This window comes from Grus americana, chromosome 1, assembly GCF_028858705.1.
Source record: "Grus americana isolate bGruAme1 chromosome 1, bGruAme1.mat, whole genome shotgun sequence".
NCBI lineage: Eukaryota > Metazoa > Chordata > Aves > Gruiformes > Gruidae > Grus > Grus americana.
The window spans coordinates 84,336,297-84,359,630 of NC_072852.1; the positions used below are offsets into that span (position 1 = coordinate 84,336,297).

The following is a 23,334-nucleotide window of genomic DNA, read 5'->3' on the forward strand; positions in this document are numbered from 1 at the left end:
ATTACAACAGCACTAGGTTTTATTTTCCATACAAAGTATGCTTCAAATGAACCACTTCTCTGAACTTCCCAGTGCCATGAAAGGATTGTGGACCTCCCCTGTCCCCAAAGACTGGACCTCCCTGAGCAGCTCATGTCTTGGGCTCCATACGTGGGTAGTTAGGAGAACTTTGACATGAAATAATGGATTTGCTTGAATTTAAAATACTAGATACTATAAATTTTTCCCTCTGAAATATGCCACTGTTAACAGGGGAAAAGCCCTTTCTAAGCTGCTGGGGCCAAGATTTGGTCTGAGACCAAATGGAGTTTACTATATGAAGATATGGAAATAGCTTATAAAGATCATCCAGTCATAGAAACGAAAGAAATGTACCCTGCAAGTTATCACTGGTGACCTGACATTCCTGCAGTAATAGTGAATGCTCCCTAAAAAACCAAATAAGCAGTCAGCAGGAAACCCAGAGGCTAACATTTATTTTCACAGTGCAGCCACCAAACACATGCATATAGCAGATTGCTAGAAAAAAAATCATATGTTAGTTTGTGGGAGGAAAAAGGGGTAAAATGTGGCAGGTTAGATGCCTGCTGTGAATTTTTTTTTTCAAGTTCAATGGTTTGAAACAGATGAAACATTGTACCTTATTTGCATTGTACCTTGAACTTCCTACCACAATAGTAAAGAATTCTAGATAGTTCAGCTGGTAGTTGTGCCCATGAATTATAACTTGGCTCTACTGAGTATAGTGACTTTATTCAGTTCATAAACATCTTTCATCACATTTGGAAAAGGGGTTAATTTTTTTACTAAGGAACTGCTTCAGTCTTTGAGAATATTTTCCAAGGAAATATTGAATATTAAAAAGATATTATTATTATTTCATTTATTATAAGGAAAGTCTCCAAATACTGAGGCATATACAAATAGATACAAGGCATATATATACAAGGAATATATGCATACATAATACAAACCAGGTGCTGACATACAAAACTTCAAAGAATTGATGCAATGATGCTCCACCCAGAAAGAGGAAGGCATTTTCTTTCAAGAATTATGACAAGTGCTTTAATAACACATGATGCATAGTGTATACCTTGGGCTCCAGAGATCCCAAACAGTGTGGATGTAATACAAGAGCTCAAGTAAAATCTGTGGCAATGGATTCTGCATCACTTTGAGTACTGATTGTGTGTAGCTCTGAATGGAGCACATATTTATTATCCTCACTGCTATTTGCATAGCAATTAATGTTATGATAACACTGAAGTTATTCAGGTAAAGTTTTAATCCAACCATGACATTTAACTACTTTTCACAGAGATTGCTTCCAGGGACTCCCTGTAGCCTTCTCACAAATGCCCTTTTGTTTCTATAAATACCAATGCACGTATGAGAAGAATTTTATGGATAAGTAGAGCCTTGTGTTCCTTCTGTATCCCAGAACAGCTGGAAGAACAGATTTAGGAAAAAAGGCATGCCCAGGCAAACTGCTCTAGAAGAGGATAATAGGTGGACAGTAGCTAGTGTGTACAGTAAGTAATTTGGTGAGTAAAATCATCAGGGATGTAGTTGGACTGGTTTATGACTGGCGGGTGTTAGTGTGAAATGCTGAGCGAAGCTCAAGAAGTACAGACATCTGCAAGAATCTGTGGCTGCCAACCTAGAAAGTCATGCAAGAATCATTGCTTGACTGTAGCTAATTCTTTCAAGTTGCTTCCTAGGCTTGTAGTTTTTAGCTGTGTAGTTTTTTTTATGTCTCTCTCATTTGTGAGCCTGGGAGGGAAAATGCAGACAAAGAGGAAGATGTAGTCTCTAATGACCTGTCCCTTTGAATCACCCTTCTGAGAAAACTGCACGATAAACAAACAAAAATAAAAATATACTTAAAACGTCTAGTTCTTAAAGTTGGTATCTCACAGTGGCAGATCCCACATCCCTTCTTCCAGTGGTTCAGGTGAAATGAACAGTCACTTTCTCACAGATCCAGAATTGCTTGGTCGAACAGGAGTGCCTGGCGTAAATAATCTGTCCATATATGGAGGCACAGAAGATCTTGTCATATAACACAACCCTAGGAAATTAAAATATATGGTTTAATGATGTCCTGGTGACATCATGTGATCTATATTTGGCCCATTTGTAATCATACTAATTTGCCACTGGAATGTAGAGTTATTTCCCCCTTGGAGCTATTTTATTTCTGCTAGGTAGTGGTGCATGTCAAGCTGTACTTTGCCACCCATTGTTCCTCATACAGGGCATAATTCAGAGCTCCATAGCAGGTACTATGGTCTCCATGCTTCTTCATCATTCCACATGTGACAAACATGGGAAAGGAAGAGAAAGCACAAATCTCGTATAATTTACTGAGACTATTAGATAGAACTGCACTGGTCCTAAGTTATGAAGGCATACCAATTTGTCGCTTCTTTTGAAAAAGCTGTTCCATCCTCCCAGTACCAGCCGTTCCTTTCAGATATGTAGGATAATCCAACCCAGTAAAACTGTGAATCCTGTGGCAGAGAAACCTGTAGGTATGAGAAAATCATCACAACAATATTTCAAAAATAAGACGGAAGTTCTTGTATCTTCCAGCTGTGAAGGTTCTGCAACCAAAGGAGATAACTCTTACTCAATAGGAGAGTAACCTGTTGTCCATACTTCTTTTCTATGAGGCAGTGCTGACTGTTCTGATTATAGGATCATTCAAATACCATTGTTTATTGAATTGCCACAAGACAAATGTAGTCTGAATGTGTAAAAACACTGCTTTTTTAAACAAACCAACAAACAAACAAACAAAGCAGCCTTATCTGGTCTGCCTTTATGTACCTACATTGCCTTTAGATATCTGCAGTTTAGATATAGATATGAGAGTGCCGTGAAAGCCCCAATTAGAGTCAGCAAGGATGTGGCCAACAGATCCAATGGAGCCTGAGAAGTGATTCGTCTCACCTAGTGGGAGGGCTACTGAATAGGGACTGTATTGGCTGTAACGGAGCCTGAGGAAGTAGCTCTGAAGTTGCAGACTGCTTACACTGTAGATGCCTGAAGCTAGGTGAGATGAATCTCAGCCTAGAGGGAAGAGACTGTTGCCTAAATGCAGGCTGCTAGCACTTTTTGAGATTCTCCAACCCATCTGAGGTCTTCACATATGTCTGACAGATAAGACCCAGAACCTATGGGAGAACTGTGCCTTGCTGAGGCATTTGGAGGTCAAAGAGAATACCCCCGGGCATCTCAGATTGCCCTAGAAACCTATGCTTAGGCACCTGATCATTCCTTAGGTGTGTGAGTACTACCTAAGAGGTTCCTCAGCATCTTAGCCTGTTCAGATCCTCCAGATACTCTATTGCTGCTTTGTAGCATGCTTAGGGACTCATCCAAAATCTAAAATCCACAGTTGGCTTAAACCAGCTGTGGTTCTTCAGTCTGGCTGCAGCTGCACATACCAAACAGGGAAGAAAAAGTGAGCACCCAGACACCTGGAGTCAAACTATCCAGGGATTTATATAGCATAGCAAAATTGTCTCTTGCATTCAGTATTGAAGGTGTGGTGTTCAGGTGTCTCCTAACAGTGTGAAACACAATTCTGACTTCAGGATGCTGCTAAACTCAATAATAAACCATTTCTCCACTTTCTATTTTGTCTCTACCTATCTAATTTTCACTTTAAAAAATAAACCCAAAAGGCTATCCTTTGTGCCTTAAATGAGAACCCCCATCTGAAACTAACTCCACCTGGAAAAAGGAGAGATTTCCAGGAAAGCTTGTTTCCTTTTAAAGGTCTTACGTAGCAAAAAGAAAATAATGATATTTGGGCTTTGTGTAAACTTAATAGATATTGAAAAAGGGGTTCCCAAATATGTGTGTACAAAAATCGAAAAGATAGTCTTGACAGCAGCTTACAGACTTTTCATTAGTCAGAAAAAAAACCCAAATTAGTAAGACTACTTAAAATTATTAATTCTCTAAACCTTTTTCAGTCATCATAGTATAATCCTCTGCTGTCTAGTCTTTGTGCCGTCATTAACACCATTCTGTGAGGATATAACACAAGGTCAGAAAACAACCTTTTATAGTCACTTTGCCCTGCAGCGTGCAAATGACAGTACCATGGTGAATTGGCCACTCTAGATTTCACGTAGTTATGGGTTTGATGCTGGGAGCCCTCGGTAGTAAAACTTGTGGGAAGAGATAATGAAAACATGCATTCTGTGTGCTGCGTCTCTCCTCCAGGCTGATAACATACAATTTGATTTCTCTGTGAAAACCTAAGTATTAGCTAATTAAGGTATTTTATACAATGGCTTATTCTATTTCTCATAATACATAATTTCACTACTTCTTACAGCACACAATTTAGAAAGTGTTGCAAGTCGTGACAATCTAGTGACTTGCAGGAAGGCTACGTGACGCGGAGAAAATTAAATACATACACTGAAAACAACCAAACTATTTTCTGCCTGCAAGATTGCTGTAAGTTAAAACACATGACATAAAGGAATGCATGAAGTTAAGACTGTACCATCTTTGCTTTGTCTTTTAGCAGAAGAAGAGTGGAGTTTCTTGAGGAACAGAACTCCTGGCTTTGCTTCCATGTTTTCTTCTGCTTTGAAATGTAGAAGCAGTTGTCAGCGCCACTGTTTTGCCAGCTTGCTGGACAGAGAGCACATTTTGTTTCTAGAAATCAGAGAAAGTTTTATGCAGACCTGCAAGGAATACAGGGGCTTTAGCTACTGGCTTGACTGAGAGAAGAGTAAGGGTAGCCATGGGTCAGCTGAGCTCTTGAGGGGCAGAGACAAGTTGTTTTGCATGTTATTGTACACATATCCACATCTCAGATGCTACCACAGTTAAAAACAGACAGTAACTGATCAGATCTTTTCCCTGTGATTTTATAGTCTCTCAGTCAGTGGGCTCTGAAAAGGGGATGATGTGTGTTTATTTACATAGCAAACACATTTACCGTTTTTCTCCTTCCCTTCAAAACACAATGCTTCCCTCATTTCCTGCAGCTTCTTTCCTTCCTCAGGATCCTTGGAAACCTGAAAAACTGAAGGGCATGAAAGTGCTTATAAAAAAAAAAATAATTAAATTTTGTAGCTTTAAAAATTTTGTTTTTAAAAATTTGTAGCTTTAATTTGTAGCTTTTGTCATTCTTTTATTTTTTTGTCTACTTCATTTGTATGTCCACCATTGTGTGTACATTATCTCCATTTTCTTCACCAGGAGGGTTGTGCAGCACTGGAAAAGGTCACCTGGGAAGGTGGGGGCATCTCTGCCTTGAAGATTTTCCAAAGTCATCTGGACAAAGCTACAAGTGAGTTTATCTGGGGTTGGTGAGAGTCCAGCTTTGAATGATGGGGAGGAGAGGGGGGAGGTCAGACTAGAAAGCTGAAGAATTGCCTCTGAGCTAACATTGCTGTGATGCCCTCCATGCAAAAAGCTTGCAATCCAAGGAAAAGAGGGAACTGCAACTGTGAAATATTCCGGTAACTGTCACAGGGGGGCACCATTATCCTGATAGTGTGGCTAACGAGATCAACTTCTAGCTGTGAAAACTGAGCATTTGAGAAATGGGTTAGAGTGAGTTAGCGGTTAGGACTAAGGTTAGGGTTCGGTTTCAGGGTAAGGGTTAGGGTTAGGTTTAGGTGTATAGGTTAGGGTTGGGGTTAGGGTTAAGGATGGGGTTAGGTGAAAGGTTGGGGACATTATGATTAGGGTTAGGGTTAGGCATTAGGTGTTAGGGTTAGAGTTATGGTTAGGGTTATAGTTTTGGATTAGGGTTAAGGTTGGGGTTAGTTTTAGGGGTTAGGCTTATGCTTTGGAATAGGGTTAGGGATTAGTTTTAGTGTTAGGATTAGGGTGGTTAAGGTTAGGGGTTTAGGGTTAGGATTAGTGTTAAGGTTAGGGGGTTAGGTTTAGGTCTAGGGTTAGAGTTAGTTAGGTTTAGGCCTTATATTAAGATTAGTGTAACCCGTAGGGGCAAGGTAAGTGCAGATCCTGAGCGATATGTGCTGACATTCAGTTGCGGGGGACTTCTGTGGGAGAGCTGTACTGTTGCCCTTCTTGCTGTATTATTTCCACTGGGGAATCAGAGACACCAGGGACAGTCTGCAGGGGGAGAAGCAGCACTCGGGCAGCTGGAATTCCCTCCCACAGCAGCAGCGTACTCCCACAGTACTTACACAGGGCCAGCAGAACTACCAGACCTGTCAGCAGCACCAGGCACAAAGCGAAGGAAGCAAAGGCCACTGGCCGCCATACAGAAGATGAGGCAGAGGCTCCTGGGGGGAAAAAAAAAAACCAAACCATTCAGTAACAAAACCAGCAGCTCTCCTCACAACGCAGTGGTGCTGCTCCTCTCTGACAGCGCCAGTTCACCTTTATCCCTTCTGCAGAGCCTCTTCTTTTCTTACTGCTGTTTTTGTTATTGCTGTTGGGAATTTCCTGGAGTCATTTTGAGAAAATATCTATTTATCAATTGAGAATATTTATTAACTGAGGCTTTAGTGTTTTAGAGTAAAAATTCTAGTCATGAGACAGATAAACATATTAGATTTTTGCATTGCCCACAGTCCTGGAAATAATAAAACAATGTCTAAGACTTCTCCACTTTTAAAGAGAAAAAATACTATCTAGTTTTGGATAATTACTTCTGGAACCTGTGATTGGGATTTCTAAATGATTGCAATGTTAGAACATTAAACTGTGCATCTTTCTTCAGGCTCTTTTTCCAAATTTCCATTGTGCTTCAATGTCTCTAATGAGGAATATAGTTCTCCAGAATTTTACAACTGACTATCCCCTGATTAAAATCTTTTCTTCTATATATATGCATTTCTCCTTTTTGGGAAGCAGCGCTCTGCAATTTTCTGTAGTTTGCTTTCATATCTATTTAGAATGTTCAGGTTAATTGAAAATGATTACACACATCAAGTATTTTACTTGAGTCCAGTGCAACCAGAGCAAGCACTTCCAGGGATCTAATCTTTTGTTAGGTGAGAAGAATCACCTTCCAGAGGTGCCCAGAAGTCCACATAGACTTGACAACTGAAACTTACATAGCCAAAGTTAAGGGAGATGACCCTAACCCTCACCAAGTAATTTGAAGAGACTGCAGATGACACCACGTTGGGGTGGTAGCTGATATACCAGAGGTTAGACCTTCCTTTTAAAGGTGACTGGCTGGCTAGAAAACAGCTATGCTTCACAGTCCTGGTGGACAAGTTGAATGTGAGTCAAGTGTGCCCTTGTGGCAGTGAAAGCTGACCAACACTGGGCTGCATTGGCAAGACTGCAGCCAGCAGGTTGAGAAAAGTGATTATTCCACTCTACTTGACAGTCATGAAGCCACATCTGAGGTACTGTGTCCAGTGCTGAGCTTCCCAGTTCAAGAGAGATGTTAGCTAACTGCAGAGAGTCCAGCAGAGGAAAACTGAATTGGTCAGGGACCTATGGAGAGCCTAAAGGACATCATAGGCTTGTTTAGCCTGGAGACGAGGAGGCTAAGGGAGGACCTAATTTCTGCCCTCCACTACCTAAAAGGGCTTTATAGATGGAGCCGAACTTCTCAGAGAGGCACAGCAAAAGGACACACATCAACAGTCACAAGTCATATCAGGGAAACTTACTGTAGGTCCCTCCCAAGCTAATTTGATCATAAGTCTATCTACTTTAAATGTTCTCTGCGCGTATCAAAAGGCCATTTAAGGAGTTTTCTGAGCTGTTTCTTTCCAGGAAGCTCTGTCCCTAGATCACAATCCTTAATATTTTATCCTTGGTTTTCTGGCTGCTGCTTCTCCACAGCTTCTCCTCCATCCTCCTTGTCAAGCGGTCATTCTCAATGAATAGCCCTAGATCTTTTCCAGACAGCACCAGAGTGATGTTAATTTAATCTTTGTCTACTCTACCCAACCTGAAAATAGCAGTGATGATATTTATTTCACACATAAACCACGTGGTGAATTTATAAGCAGCAGTAACAGTACTCAAGTCATCATTTTATGGTCTCAGACATTTCATTTCTCACAATCCACTACCTTAGTTAGAACTCAGCTTGTTTATGGAAAATCTTTCAGTACAAACAAATACAAATATATACTCCTATCAGAGTTTACATTCACTATTAAGACTGATAAACAGAGCAAATTTCTGCTCCCCATAGGTGAGGAAATTGCTTCCATTTCCAAGGCCTGCGTTATCTGATAAAACTATACTGCCTTCCCCTCTTGTAGTGCCCTGCTGTCATAAATGAGTCCTACCAAAATGAAAAAAAAAAAATCCATAGAAAGGTGGAATTTGTCTTTTGTGTTAAAGTAAATGGAAAAAATAATTGGAGTAAAGACAAGCTTCAGAAAAAATATCTGTGATCATAAACGATAGCACACAACACTCCATTATGATTATTTTTTCTGCTGTTTCTATGAACATTTATCTAAGAATGTACTATAAAGTTTAGAAAGATTCTAAAGCAATCAACATGAACGTGCAAATTTAAGTTATGCCCTGATTTAGATAGAAAAGTTGATTTACACCTGTACTTACTGTCTGCTGTAACACAACTGGCTGGAGCCTTAAATACAGAACATTTGTTGCTGCTTGAATATCCAGGAGTAATAACTGACACTGAGGGTCGTAAATTTAAAGCAGTGTAGCCTTCCTCATCCTCCATCTCCAGTTTGTCACACTTTTCCTGCAGTAGCAGTGCTCTGGGAGGAGGGACACACTGCAGCGAGACCAATGTTGAGGCGATGGGAATGGTTCATGTTTCAGCATTTCCAGTGAAACCACAGAGGAAACTGGCTCTCTTCTGATTACTGTGTCATAGTGAAAGTGTAGTATATTGAAAACACATTAAGGAGTTAAAGTGACATGTCAAGGATGGGTGTTTTCTTCCTGAATGTGAAGATTGGGAGTCTTGGTTCCTGTCTGGAACCTAAGACTGTTTCATTTAACTATCCATCTGACCTGGCCCTGTAAATACAGCAAACATCAGGATATTCTACCGCCTTAAAATAAGATGCTCTAGAAACAGTTGCTATTTGAGTTAAGATATGAAAGATATCTGTTCATGTGTCAGAGTACAAATACAACACATCAGCTGCACTGAAAGCAATAGGCTGTATTTCCATACACTGTTATGAAATAAATGAAAAATGAAATTATTCTGCAAAAATTCACTGAAATAAATGCTAGAAGGGGAATAGCTGAGCTGAAAGGATGGTGAGGCCAAGAGTTTGGCAGGATTCACACAACCACTCAGCCTGTGTCAGAGAAAGACCAGATGACACTGAGGACCTCTCTGCTGTTGCACTGTACGTGGAGGTGACTGCAGAAGTGGCTTTTCCATCGTCACTCTCCATCTCTTGCTCTTTGCAGTGCCTGGCTCCAGTGCTGCACTGTAGTTCTTAAACATCTTCAGTGACCAACTTTCCTTAGCAGAACACTTGCCCAGACCTGATGAGTCATGTCATGGTGACAGGGTGAGTCAGAAGGAAATTGCAAGAGAGGAATTTCTGTGGTAGCTGTTCCTGCTCTTGTGTGTAAAGTTTAGAATCCCCCATTTGCAAAATAATATCAACAGACTAGAAATACACTGTAATAACTGGGCTATTCTTCCTGCCTTGCTGTGCAGATGATAGATTTTTTCAGAGCAGAAATATCTCTGGCTGCATGTATTTCTTGCATGACATTTTACCTGTATGCAAAGAGGAGACATGAGGGAAAAGATGGGAGTAGAGTGCTGACAGTTTTGTTACACAGACAGGCACACAAGGGGTAGCATTCACTGCGTATCCATGGTGCATCCATAATTTCCTCATAAAAACCTCATGCTAAATATGGTGCAAAAATCCTTGTCTGTCGGGTCTGAAAACTGTATGTTGGCACCTTAATGTAAAAAGGGCTTTTCTGCAGAGAACTAGGAGTCAGGTGTGTCTATGCTACAAATACAGTTGCTGCACCAGAGACTGCTTTTGGGCTAGCAGTAAATTGACCCAAAAGATCAAGGCCACAGCAAGATATGGTATAGCCTTGTGGCTGCCTGTCAGCGTGGGGAGCTGTCGATCTCAGCTCACGTTTGTCTTCAACAAACTGCAGAAACATCTGGGATTCTCCCACCTGCTCTTAGGTATGTGTCATTAATGAAGAAACATCCTAGAAATGTCTTTCCAGTTTCCTCACAGTCACTCTAATATAAGAGGAAACAAGATCAGACTTTTTTTTTTAAATTTTTTATTTTTCTGGCAAATTACAGCAAAGCCCTTCATTATCAAGAAAGGACGCACCATGAATACAGTTCAGGATACCTTCCACATGAGAGTTCTTATGTCAGTGTAGCTGATATGAATGCTAATAGACACTCTTGGAAGTCACCAGGGCTGTGTCTGCACTGCAGGGCAGAAGCACTCTGCATTTTCACCCCTGAAGACAGAAACAGCTAGGAGAGGAACTGAGAGGGGCAGCTAGGAGAGGTTATATCAGAGATGCGAGTGATGAGTGTAAACAGCAGAGAGGAAGGGAAATCCACTAAAGTTTCTGGAGCATGAAATTGGTATTTCAAAATAACACCGGAAATGTTCATGTTGGTGATCAGAAACTGCTGTGTAGTGCTGAGATCAGTGAGACGCTAGAACAGCCCCTTGAAGGGAATGACTAGTGCTTTAGCAGCCCAGCTGCTACACCACTGGTAAATGGCCCACAACAAACAATCTGCACTGCAATCCACAAGGAATACACAAGTCTCCAGAGGGATCCAAGCTAGCAATTTGTGGACTTTTTGCTCAGATCAAAACACTGTTATGGGACTGAGATTTCTTATTCCAACCTGACTGTCATTGTTCTACAGAGATGTGGAGGGAGACATTTTGTTGATTAACACTGCTTGGGGTATTTTCACTATGGCTGGGTTTGTAGACCCTTGCTCAGCACTTTAAGTTAGTAGTATGGCATTCCAGGAAATATCCTAAAAATACATAAAAAGAGGTTCTGTTCATGCCTCTGACTGAACCCTAGCGTAACTTTTGGAATAGATCAAAAAAAGTAGAAAATTAGAAAAGTAGAAAAGAAGAACTAACAGCGTCAGGAAGAAGTATAGAGCATGGAAGAGAGCTAGACGTTTGTGTCTTCTCCTGTGACACGTGCACAAGTCCTTATGAGGACTATGAATCCCTGTGCTCCAGAGCAAATATGATTATTAATACAATTCAGGGACACCTTGGCCCACCTTCTGAGGATAGCTGTGTTTGTGTGTTGCATACTCCAGCCTACTAGCGTATTAAAGCAGTCAGATCAACAAGACATCGGAAGCATCTCCTAAATGGAAGTGTTTAATCCTCATCACTTGTGTTATGTTACAACTGTACAGTTAATATTAACTGACAAGTGGTATTAGGACTGTATCAGCGGATGCTGGGAGAGGAGCAGTATCTTTATGTGCTTGTCTTGTCACTGAGCTTTTTTTTTTTTTCCTGGCCATCACTTTTGGCCATTTTGTCCATCACTTGTGTTGGTTAAAACTGAGTAATCATTTGGCAGTTTTGGATCTGGAATGACAGACTTGGGTCACTCCTGGAGCCTGTCACCATGTCCTTTTCCTTAGTACGAAGATATTTTTACATATGTCTAAAAGATAACGAAAACAAGGAAATGTATTAGGTTCAATCCAACATGTTTAAATTCTCATATGATAGTTCTGAAAAACAAAATAAAAAATTCCAACCTTACAGAATGTCTTCTAGCTTCTCATAATCATTTTGGTCTGACAAACCAGTCCTCCTGCCACTGGTTGTTACCTCGCTGTAATTGGATGGCGGGCTTTTCACAGATATAGTAAAGATTTTCTAGGCATCTTCTGCTATATATGGTAGTATGATGCATATATCCACAGTGATAGAAGGAATCTAAATGCTTTGTCCTAGGAAAGAAAAATCTTTGTTGTTACATTTTATCTCATTCAAGTGGTGCATCCTCTCCCCTTCCAAAAAGAGCCGTCTTTGCAAAAATTACTTATGTGTCTTACATGAAGAATATATACCCCCAACAAAGAAATACAGAGTTTAGTGACATTGTGCACCAACTCACAGGAGACTGGCCCTGTCCTGAACATGCCAACAAGCACCCTCAGCAGACTCTAAGAGTGGATCCTAAACTGTTTCTTGTACCTGACAGTAAGAAACGCTAACTCTTGGGTACCGACTGGAGGGTGGCAGAGGCTGTTTCAACAGAAATGTTAAGAGGATACTGCCCAATAATGAAAAGGAAAATTGGCAAAGCAGGTTTGAAAGCAAGAAGAAAAATATACTGTATTTCTGAAATGACATGTTAGTCTGAAATGAAATTATTCTAGAGATTAAATAGTGTCTTGTAAAAAAACAAAAAAGTATAAAATCAAAAGCATGATATGGAACACTGAAACAAGATGTCAGATACAAGAGAAACATGACGTTTATGGTCAATCTGAAACTAAATTGTGGAAATGAATAGTCAGGGTACTTTTTTTTTGCCCAGTAATAGTGCCTAGATCACCCTCCAAGCAGTCCTAGGTGGGGCCAAGAAAAAATCTGAAATGGAAAAGTGAGAGCCAGAATACAGAGAAAGCTGTATAAAAGTTGGCTGTTCAATGTTCCCTTTGTGTCAGAGAAACTGGGAGTTGCATGTGGGTGAGGACCAATTTTATGTATTGTGAGAAAGCTGCCCACTTACCAAGACTTTTGTTCTTCTGTAACACTTGTGTTGTCTAGCCAATACCACTTTGTCTGTTGAGCTCTAAATATTAATCCAAGCCAGTATAATCCTGTAGGAAATTTTTGTACCACTTCCTATGCAGATAAGGACAATTCAAAACAGATATTCAGGAAGATATTAAAAATAAATATCTAGGCTCAGAAGTTGAAAGCATTAATGGAAATTGCCTAAAGAACTTAAATACCACAAATTGCTAACCTGTCAGGACAAGTTCTGCACTTACACGAAAAGCCTGGTATCAAAGGCGAAGTGATAACAGAGCTGTTTTTAATTGGTGAGAAGATACACTTAGAGCTCTGAAGAGCAATGTCACCCTCATCAATCTGATTCAAACCCATTGGGTGAAACTGGATCGTTCGTCTCCACTTTAGTCATGAATCATTCCTCCTCCATTACTCTGTCCTTAGCATTTGTCAACAGCATAAAGGAGGCCTCTGCAGGGAGCCGTTGGGTTTGATTTGTTGAATCTTCACACTTGGCTCTAGCATCGTTTACTTATTCCCAAGAGCTGGACCATGACAAGTAGAGGAGGTCTTAAAGTTAGGCATTTAGCGATATTCTGTTCTTAAAAAATGCTCTGAGCAGAACAGGTAACAATGTAAATTTAAGTAATGCTGCTTGAGGGAAATCTCTGAAGTTTTGAATTCAATTTTTTATGTTTTTCTCCTCCTTCCTTCACTTATCATTGTCACTCCCAGTGCACTTGTCCATTTTCTCTTTTTCCTCATATGTCTCAATGCCATCATTAAGAAAGCTAGAACAGACTGCACCTCACAATCTTTGCTGTCACCAGTTTGGGAGGGTGAGAATAAAGCTGCTCCCTTTTACTTGTGGGAGAAGTTATGGCTCGGTGAGAGGGGAACTGGCATTTGTCAAGTGCTGGAGAGCAGGCAGGCCCAGCCCTGACTGCTAGCTCTTGACATCTAGGTCTAGACATTGTTTCTGCCCTCAGTCTTCCAACACATCCACTGGCATCCAGAGGCAAAAGCAATGTTTCCCTCTACACCTAGCATTTTCTCTTCCCGTGTCAGTTTATTTTCATTTACTGAAAGATTAGGTTAGATTTCAGCAACTTGCTGCCAAGTGTTTTAATTTTGATTGAAAAGATGAGATCAGTTTTTGTGGAGAGAACTTCCACAAAATGGGGAGGACTATGCTTCACCTATGGGGAGACCAGGTTAAAAGAGGCTTTCACACTAATGTCTTACCAAATCCTTGTATGGATCCGTAATACTTGTTAAATTAGTGAACTCATTGCCCACAACAAAACAGCCATGGAACTGCTTTCACCAGTCATCCCAGTAAATAGCCAGCCATGGCAAGCCGTGGCAAGATGGGCTGTCTTCCACTGCCAGCCGCTCAAAGGGGAGTGCTTTGTGTGGCCACACTACGTCCTAGGACTGCCCAGGACAACCTGATCAATGTAGAAAATCTCCTGCTAACAATGCCATTTAAGAAAGTTATCTGTGAAGTGAGTAGCTGATAGGGCACATGAATTTCCTCCATGCTAAACACAGTGAGAACCCATTCCATACCAACTTCGCTGCCTCTTTTATCAGAAGAAGAGTAGAGTTTTGTGAGGAACAAAACTGGTGACTCTGTTCCCATGACTTCTTTTCCTTGGACAGGTAGTAACACATATGGCCACCTTCCCACTTCCAGTTTGCAGGGCAGAGTACACAGTTCTGGCCTGGAAAAGGAAAACCATCATCCTGTTTCTGTTCCCACGCTGTCCCTCACAGAACATCACTGTCGGCCTGTGACAGCAAGATCCTTAGGGACTGAGGATGTTTGAGACGATCCTTATTCAGTCAAAATCCCACTGTGGTCCCAGAAGGTTCAGGTAATGAAAGAGATGAAAATTGAATCACAGCCCCTGCCCCCCACCCCATCATTCCCATTCCTTTAGCACTGGGGGAGGAGGTTCAGGTGCTGCAGATGGGATTTATTTTGCTTATTTTTAGGATCTACAAAGATGGCATGAGTGAACCTATCTGGATTCCCATTTTTGTCAATGGACAGAAGTAGAGACCTAGACAGCTTGTCTGCAGAACAATATCCGGACTAATGAAATCCCCTTTCCCAACAATCACAATGGAATCCCTTCGCCCGGTGCCCCTACTCCTCACAGTATAATTGCTGAAGAGAACTGATTGTCTGGCTGGCTCATTGTCAGATGCTACTTAAATAACTGAGCTGTGGCAAACTGACTTCAGAAATGGGACACAGTCAGGAAAGAGAGTGTGAATGCTCAGGTTGGTTTAGCTACGCTTCACCACACATCTCTTCTGATTTTAGGAGATTACTGTCTGACCTGGGGTTGGTACTAGCACACTGTCCTGTGTGTGGACTGCTGTTCACATAGAGTGCAGTCAGTTGTTTAATTCTCAGGCACCACTGTAAAATTGTCTATCAGATAGAGGTAAGCATGTTGTAGAGATCTCTGAACTAGTGCTGAGGGGAACTGGCACATCCAGAAGGCATCCCCACAGAACCATTTTCTTATGCAAAGTAGATCCTGAAACCCTGGTAGCACTACCAGGCACATATGGGCAGGCTGGGTGCCTCTCTCCAGACACTGTGTGCACCAGATATGCTCATCACCTGCTTTCTAGGTGGTTACATATGAGAAAGCACAGGCTTACCTGAGGGGATGGACCTGGGTAGACACAGAAGACACATCTCATTTCCTTCCCCGCCATATTGAAAGATAAACCCTCATCAAAACTTTTTGATTTACCATTATTTTTAAGCATTTTTTCCCCTTCCAAGCACAGCTGATTTCCTATTGCTTGCAGCATATTTGAGAAATTTCCATGCAGCTCATTTTTTGTCATGTTGAGGTCTCTAAGTTGTGTCCTGTAGTCCTTGGGAATCTGGTAAACTGAAATTCACAAAAAGACATTTTCCAGTGCTGTCCTTCAGAATGGGCAGGATGCAGACAGGGAATGACTTGGCAGATTGTTAGGGATAAATAAACCATTTGGGATAAATGTTATTCCTCCCTGAACAGTTGCATGCAAGGGCTGCTGAGATGGAGAACGTTTGCATGGTGGATTTCTTATTATTTGGCTGTGAGCGAACAAAAAAATTAAAGTGTCACTTTTTTTCATATATTTCCATTGTGTATCTTTCTCTTATATTGGTTTCCAGGCTGTGCTTTTTTCCTAAAAATGTGAACTGCGGCTCTGGATCACAGTGGAATTGTGGTAGATGAGAGGTAATGGACACAACTTGTTCACTGTGACACAAAGCTTTTCCCTTCCCTTCAGATCCAGTATTGTCAAAGGGGAATTCACTCTGTCCCTAGTCAGTACGGTCAGATTGTGGATACAGTTTTTAGGAGACCAGAAAATGGCAGTCAGAGCAAGCAGTGAGTGTCCTACTCCACCCCTTTCCAGCTCCCCTCCATGTTGCTCGTTTCTAGCCTCATCACATTGAGAAGAGGAGAAAGATGCTGTGGCAAGGGAAAATATCTGGTTTGTCTGTTCTCAGCTGAACCAGAAATTGCACCTGAAGGAGATGCCAGTCTGGTGTTATTCAGTATCTTGAGCCCCCCAGCAAACAGAAACGCATTAGTACTTACATAAAACTGCCAGGGTCACCAGCGCCATCAGCAATGCCAGGCACAGTGTGATCAAAATCGGGACTATTGGACAGCAAGAGCGGGATGAAGTGGGAGGTCCTGGGAGGAATTAAATAATGAAATGGAGGTGTGATACTAAGGGAATGATGAGCATATTTCATTAAATCACAGCCATCTTTATGGTGCATTGGTCAATAAATAATTCCTTTTACTTTATGGTTGTATGCTCCTGCTGCAGAGTCTTTGCACACAGCAAAAGATGCCCAGACAAAGTAAGAGAGTGAGAGATCACATCAACTCAGTGGAAAATGTGGACAGCCTCAGTCCTTTTGAAGGCCATAAACTGTGGCAAGAAAGATATTGAGAAAGCAAGATGTTGCAAAATCTAGAATGTTGATTGCTGGAAGCTGAAAACAAATATGCACTTGTATGTTTGTGGTAATTTGTGATGTGAAACATATCTGTGGTAATCTGGTTAATTTGAATGCTACAGTGAACTGCTGTGGTACTTTATGGTAGTTTGAGATTTCTAGCTAGAAATTCACAGAGAATTTTCCTGTAATAAGGGTTACAGCCTAGATACAGAAATAAGCACTCAGTGATGAGAAAAAGAAGCAATCATTGCCTGAGCAAGGGAAATTTTAAGCATGGAGGTCATCCAGAAGAGACCTTGTTTATAGGAACTTGATGATTTCATGGATTAAGGTGCACTGAAGGAGGGAGAAAAACCATTCAGTTTGTCAGGGAAGCATTAAATCTAAGGCAGATATTAAAGTTACCACTCTATGGGCTTTTGTGGAGAGCTGCAACCAGCTTGACTTAATCTAGTAAAGGCAGTAGAATGGGAATGTGAACAGAAAGTTGCTAGTCTAGAAAAGGAAAAGGAGTATTTAAAATTGGGGAGTGAATTGCTGAAAAAGTAGGAACTGAAATTTAGTATGTTGAGCTGAAGGAACAGGAATGGAAACTATGCAGTCTACCTCTCCTACAAATAACCTGTGGTGAAGCAATCCTTGGTAGAATGCTGTACAAGACCTCACTCTATAGAAACTCAAGTTGATAAATTATATGAGGTGAAAGAAGATCAAGCAATGGATGTTGTCTTGAACTGGGGCATAGATCACTGCTGGCTTATCTTCAGCCTCCTGTTCACCATAAACCCCAGGTCCTTTCCAGCAGAGGCCTCCACAGTCAGCCTGCTCCCAGTCTGTACTGGTCTATGCCTGGGATTAGTCCAGCCTCAGGGCATGACAACTTGTGGAGCTTCATGGGGTTTCTGCTCATCCAATCCTCAAGATTCTCAAGACTCCTCAGTATTGAAGCTCTAGCACTTGGTAGCATCAGACACAACCCGTAGTTTCGTATCATTATAAATTTGCTGAAGGCACACTCTGTGCCATTTTTAAGGTATTTACTATTATTATTATTTATATTATTAAACAATATATGCTCAGTATCAACCCCTGAGGGACCTCTGAGGGACTCTGCCACCGAATAGATGTTGAGCCATTAGTTACTTCCCTTTGAGCCTGCTAGTCCAGCCAGTTTTCAATGTACCTAATGGCCTATAACTTCCTCAGCTTTAAAATGGCAATACTGTAATAGACACTGACAAAAGCCCTGCTGAATATATATTACATCTGCCACTCTCCCTGCACTTGCATTTCATCACAGAATGCAAACCCACTCTAGGGAAGTGCTCTATCTGCTGGGTATTGCATAAAAGAGAGATACCCAGGCCCTTCACAAAGAGAAACAACATCTCCTTTTTGCATTGTTTTCCAAAGTCTGATTTCACAGGCATACGACAGATACACTCAGAGATAAAGCCTGCACAGGAGAATCACATACCTTATAGACCTTAACAAGACTTAAGGACACACTGACTGCTAGGACATATGGGTATTTTTAAGGTCAAAGTGCTTCTCTACATGCTCTGAAGCTGTGTATTAGGTGCCTGGAGAACTTCAGGAATAGAAATTTGAATCCCTTAAGGCAGACTGCTAAACAGACTCATGTGAATTTGAGCTAAAGGGCAAAAAAATTTTGTTCCTACCCCTACAAAGTCACAGCCCCAAGCTGAAGACTGAAAGTATTATAGTCCGTGCTTCCTGGAGCTTTTAGATGAGACAAGACAAAGAAAGAGTGAGATTTCATAAACAAATACAAAAAATTTTCTGGGCAGCAATATGAGTCAAGACCAAACAGAATTGTTAGCTTTGCCTCATTTAATTAAAGTATTTCCTCAAGAGTTTCCTTAGGTGATGGTTCCCTGTACTGTATTTTATAACCTCACACTGCTTCTGCTACATCTAGCACAACTGAAGGGGCCTTGGGATGGGTTGTCCTTCCTGTACAGTACTCCTGTGGTCCTAGAGTGGATATATTTATTCATTGGGGTTGTTTCAATTTGACGCTTGCAAAATAATGCACAGACTGTGCTGTGCCCTCTCAGAATGGTGCTTTCTCATCACGAAATATGCATTGTCTACCCTGGGACATAGAAACAGGTTATCTGTAGTCGAATGAGGATACTGGTGTCATTGGATGTTAAAGGAAACATCCCAGAAGCCCAGAGCTTAACACAAAGACAGTTCAGATTTTTATCTTTTTTTTTTTTTTTTTTTTTTTGCCCCTGAATGATACTTTGGCAATGCTCAAAGCCACAACTTAACAATGATCAAAAAACATATGTTAAAAAAACATAACATGTTCAAAAACCCAGAACATATGTTCAAAAAACATAAAAGCGTTCAAAACCACTGCTCTTTGATACAGAATTCCCCAGAGAATACCTTCTGAATCACAAGCAAGTTGTCCACCTGTTTGTAAACCTCTGCTCCAGAGCCTGACCCCACAAATAGCTAGCACTTTCTATGTTCTTTTTTTCCATGAGTTGCACCACTCAAATCTAGAGCTCATCTTCACACGTGCTCTTAAGCAATTTAACACAAATTAAGAAAAATTAATTTAAAATTAGTATTTAAAATTCATTCAGCCCTTTAACAGATACAGCCGTCTCAAAGACCAGTGCCTTAATTCAGGCTAGAGCTTCAGAAGTGAAATAAAATGAGTCAGTTAAAGCTAATTCAGTTCTAAGCTTGATTGCAAATGCATGGAGAAATTAAATGGAACTGATCCACTTTAAAAATTAGTTCAAATTAACTCTTTTGATGTTTAGACAATTAGGACTATTTGTGGGACTTAGTATAGTTGTCAGTAATATGCTTTTCCATGAAATAGTAACATCACTATTTCAGGTATACCTTCCAAACTCTAACAAGTTCAGGCAGAAATGCAAGCAATAAAAACCAGGACACATTTATAACTAGTATAACTTTTCTGATAATAACAAAGCTAACAAAGGCCCCTTGGGCATATAATTAAAAGTATTTCCTGTCCCATCTACTTTAGCAAGAATAAATCATAGAAGTTTTATAGATACTACACCTTTTTCCTTAGTATCTTCAGGCTCTGTGATATTATCCAGCTCATAGCTGTTTTCAAATTTCAGATTTGCATATGTTACTTCTTCTGTCATAGCTGGTAAAAAGAAAAGCGTCAGAACAAAAAGGTAGAAAAAGATCTAGCATTTGCAGCTAGTAAGCTAGGAAGAAAATCCACCCCTTTGTGGGATTTCCTTATATTGCAGATATAAATGAAGCAGCAAAGACATCCAGATACATCTGAGCTTCCTCAATCACAGTACTGCCAAGAATATGTTCCTCCCTCACTCGTTGCTATGTTCTCTTTATTCCTCTTTACGTCACTTCTACCTTCCTTGACTAGCACATATTTCTTTCTGCCATTATTGAAGAAAACACAGCCACTTCTGTAGAACTCGTCTCTTTTCATTAGAACTCTTCTTCTTTTGGAAAGACAACATTTAATTCCTGATTACATCACATTCAAGCTTGACACACAGAATTGAATAACATGTTTTACAGCTTTGAGGCTGTCCTTTAGTTTGTGCAGCTGTGTTCAGCAGCAGATTTGTGAGAATGCTTTAGTTTCTGTTTCCTACTGGAATGTGCTGAAAGCAAACCAGATGGTGGACTTGTATCTTGAAGCTGGCAAGTTGTGTTCTCATCCAAAAGAAGTAAGAACTTGTGCTCAGGGCTGGTGCCTCAGCTAGGATATATCAGGGTGTTGGCTTTTACCTTCCATGCCAACTTCCCATAGTGATCATTTGGTCTGGGAGCTCTAAGTCACCAAACTAGAAGGACCTCTTGAAGAGGTCCTCCACTAAGTTTTCTGGCATTAATGTTTTATTTCCATTTCTGGAATAATTTTCTTTATTTCTCGTTTCTTCTCCAGATCTAATGGCATGAGGAAAAGGATACACTAACACTCAGATTTTGAGACTGCAGAGTAAAGTCAGTCTTCAGGAAAATACATTTCATGTATCTCCCTCACACAGATGGACACAGCTGTAGAAACTACCTTTCTCTGAGGTGAACAAACAATCCCACAGAGGAAAAGAAATAACAGGGAGACCTGGTTAGCCAAGAAAGGAGTACACGATTCATTGCATGAGAAATTGTCCGCCTGCTCTACTGCTGTGTGCCCCCCATGAGTCTATCTGCATTTCTGAACAACTCATTCCCCACTGATGTTTAGACCCTGTTTATCTATGAGGACAGCCATTTCTTTGTTATGCTGGTATCCCATAACTGAGACCATGAGACAAGATCTTCTAGAGCAAGAACAAAATATTCAGTTGATGCAAAAATGTCAGTGATTCTACCTGGAGTGGAAAGGCAGACAGACACACTCCTTAATGAAAGCAGGAGCAGAATAGATTTTCTGAGACATTTTAAGCTCCTCTTCATGATGTTAACACTTCCACAGTTGTGAAACTTTAAATGTGCATGACAAAAGCAGAATGTCTTGAGTTTCCGGTACAATTTTTGCAATTTAGCAGAAATGATGAATGGAACAGAAATAGATTACGGATGCACATTACCACCTGAGTGACTATCCTGAGGCTTAAGTACGCTATTCCACCCTGTGCTAGGAGTGTAAAGTGTTCTAAAAATGAGCAGGACTATAAACTAATCCTCCTTTGTACTTCTGGATCTGCATAACTGAGACTTAGGCTTTCATACTTTGCTTTACTCAGAAAATTAACCAAACATTATTCTTTATATCAATGCTAAAATCAAAATGACTAATCTAAATTAACAAAAGTAATTTAGATCATTAAGATACTGGATCAGCTATGCAGATGGAACATTAAAAAAAATACATTTAATACAAAATATCAAAAAAACAGCCAAGGTTTCCAGAAACCAAACTCTGCTAAAAATCAACCTGACCTGGGTTTGTTTGTTTGTGGGTTTTGTTTGTTTTGTTTTGAGTGTTTGTTTGGGTTGTGTCCTCGCCCCTCCCCCCCGCCCCTCCTCCCCCAAATGTGCTTGTCTGGGAAAGTGTCATTGGTAAAACATGTTTATTTGTAAATACCTAAAATGATCCATCAGATTTGTGTACCAAAATAATTGTGGAGATTTTGAAAGTTCCACTCTACATCCTCTCTTAGGCACTAAGTTAAAGGATTTCAACTTTCAGAGACTCTTCCTTGGCATAAAGGAGGCAAGCCAGCACCCAGCACCTCTGAAAGCTATAAAATTTTCATGTAGGCATTAAGAAAAAAAAGCATCAGTATAATATCCTTTTCATTTATTTATTGCCTATTATGATTTAATATTTGACTACAGACAATGAAAAATTAAGAGAAACCATATGTAAGGTCTAAAATAAAGATAAGGCTCTGACAGAAAACCTGTATAATCATCCTGTTGTAGTATGACTACTTGTCAGCTGAGAAATGCTGTCTCTTCTCCATTTCTTAACTGACCCTTGTACAGAGTGAGAAAACTTCTGGCTGTTTGAAATTGCTGTGGTTTAACCCCAGCCAGTAACTGAGCACTATGCAGCTGCTCGCTCACTTCTCCCCCCACAAGGAGATGGGGAGGAGAATGAAAGAAAAACAACTCATGGGTTAAGATAAAGATAGTTTAATAGGATAACAAAGGAAGATACTAATACTAATAATACAAGTGACGCACAAATGCAATTGCTCACCACATGCGGAAAGAAAAAAACAACCTGATGCCCAGTCCATTTCTGAGCACCAATGCTGCCTCCCAGCTAGCTTCTCCAGTTATATGAGCAGCATGATGCTGTATGGTATGGAATATCCCTTTGGCCAGTCTGGGTCAGCTGTCCTGGCTGTGCTCTCCCAGCTTCTTGTGCACCTGGCAGGGCGTGGGAAGCTGAAAAGTCCTAGACAATACAACTACCTAGCCACAACTAAAAACATCAGTGTGTTATCAATATTATTCTCATTCTAAATCCAAAACACAGCACTATACTGGTTACTAGAAAGAAAAATTAACTCTATCTCAGCTGAAACCAGGACAGAAGTATTAAAAAATGTCATAAATGTGATAATTTCAATGTTTGTTTGATCTAAGCATCTGACTCCAAGAAAATTCTGGACTTACAGGAAGAAACCCTTGCTGTTTATTTAGTTGATACATAATTTGTTGTGCTGCATCTCAAAATGCATTGTGAAGATCATTTGCTAGTTGGCAGTGCTGAAGTAAATTGGAGAAAGATTTCTTGACTGAATCTAAAACATAGAGTGTTTCTATTTTGTTGTAAGCAAATGCAGCTACAGTTCATTCTCCTGAAATTCTTAAGGAATGGAAAAATAAAATGGGGTGAAATTCAATAATGCAAAAGGCAAAGCCACATAAAGGGGAATTGGTAGCCAGAACTTTCTGAATTAGAAAGGACTCAAAAAGAGAAGTGCTTGAGTGTAATAATATTTCCTGTGAGCTTGAGTAGGAACTAGGAATATACAGTGTCTGTTAAGATCTCATACCAGTTACCTCAGAAGAAGTGTCTAGAGCAGAGGTAGTGAAATTTAAGTGCTGGTACATAAAGCAGTAGTGACACTACATCCAGAATACTCTGCATCATTGTTCTGA

General features: G+C 40.4%; 2 protein-coding genes across 3 annotated transcripts; both read right to left on the reverse strand.

Moving 5' to 3' along the window:
* Positions 1-399: 399 nt before the first annotated feature.
* Positions 400-11,864, reverse strand: LOC129215848 (natural killer cells antigen CD94-like). The gene is made up of 7 exons (XM_054849755.1): positions 11,729-11,864; positions 8,554-11,631; positions 6,195-6,293; positions 4,973-5,059; positions 4,532-4,686; positions 2,419-2,531; positions 400-2,074 (listed from the first exon to the last, which is right to left on the reverse strand). Exons 2-7 carry the CDS (start codon positions 8,678-8,680, stop codon positions 1,954-1,956), a joined length of 702 nt encoding a protein of 233 aa, XP_054705730.1. The 5' UTR covers positions 8,681-11,631; positions 11,729-11,864; the 3' UTR covers positions 400-1,953.
* On the reverse strand, positions 11,806-20,129 carry LOC129215852 (C-type lectin domain family 12 member A-like). Of its 2 annotated transcripts, none has more exons than XM_054849774.1 (5): positions 19,790-20,129; positions 16,340-16,438; positions 15,494-15,637; positions 14,289-14,443; positions 11,806-11,923 (listed from the first exon to the last, which is right to left on the reverse strand). In XM_054849774.1, exons 1-5 carry the CDS (start codon positions 19,878-19,880, stop codon positions 11,864-11,866), a joined length of 549 nt encoding a protein of 182 aa, XP_054705749.1. In that variant the 5' UTR covers positions 19,881-20,129; the 3' UTR covers positions 11,806-11,863. The 2 variants fall into 2 exon arrangements, with proteins under 2 accessions (XP_054705749.1, XP_054705739.1); XM_054849764.1 differs by lacking the exon at positions 11,806-11,923 and adding an exon at positions 12,708-12,827 and having other exon boundaries at positions 19,790-20,127.
* Between the last annotated feature and the right edge of the window lie 3,205 nt (positions 20,130-23,334).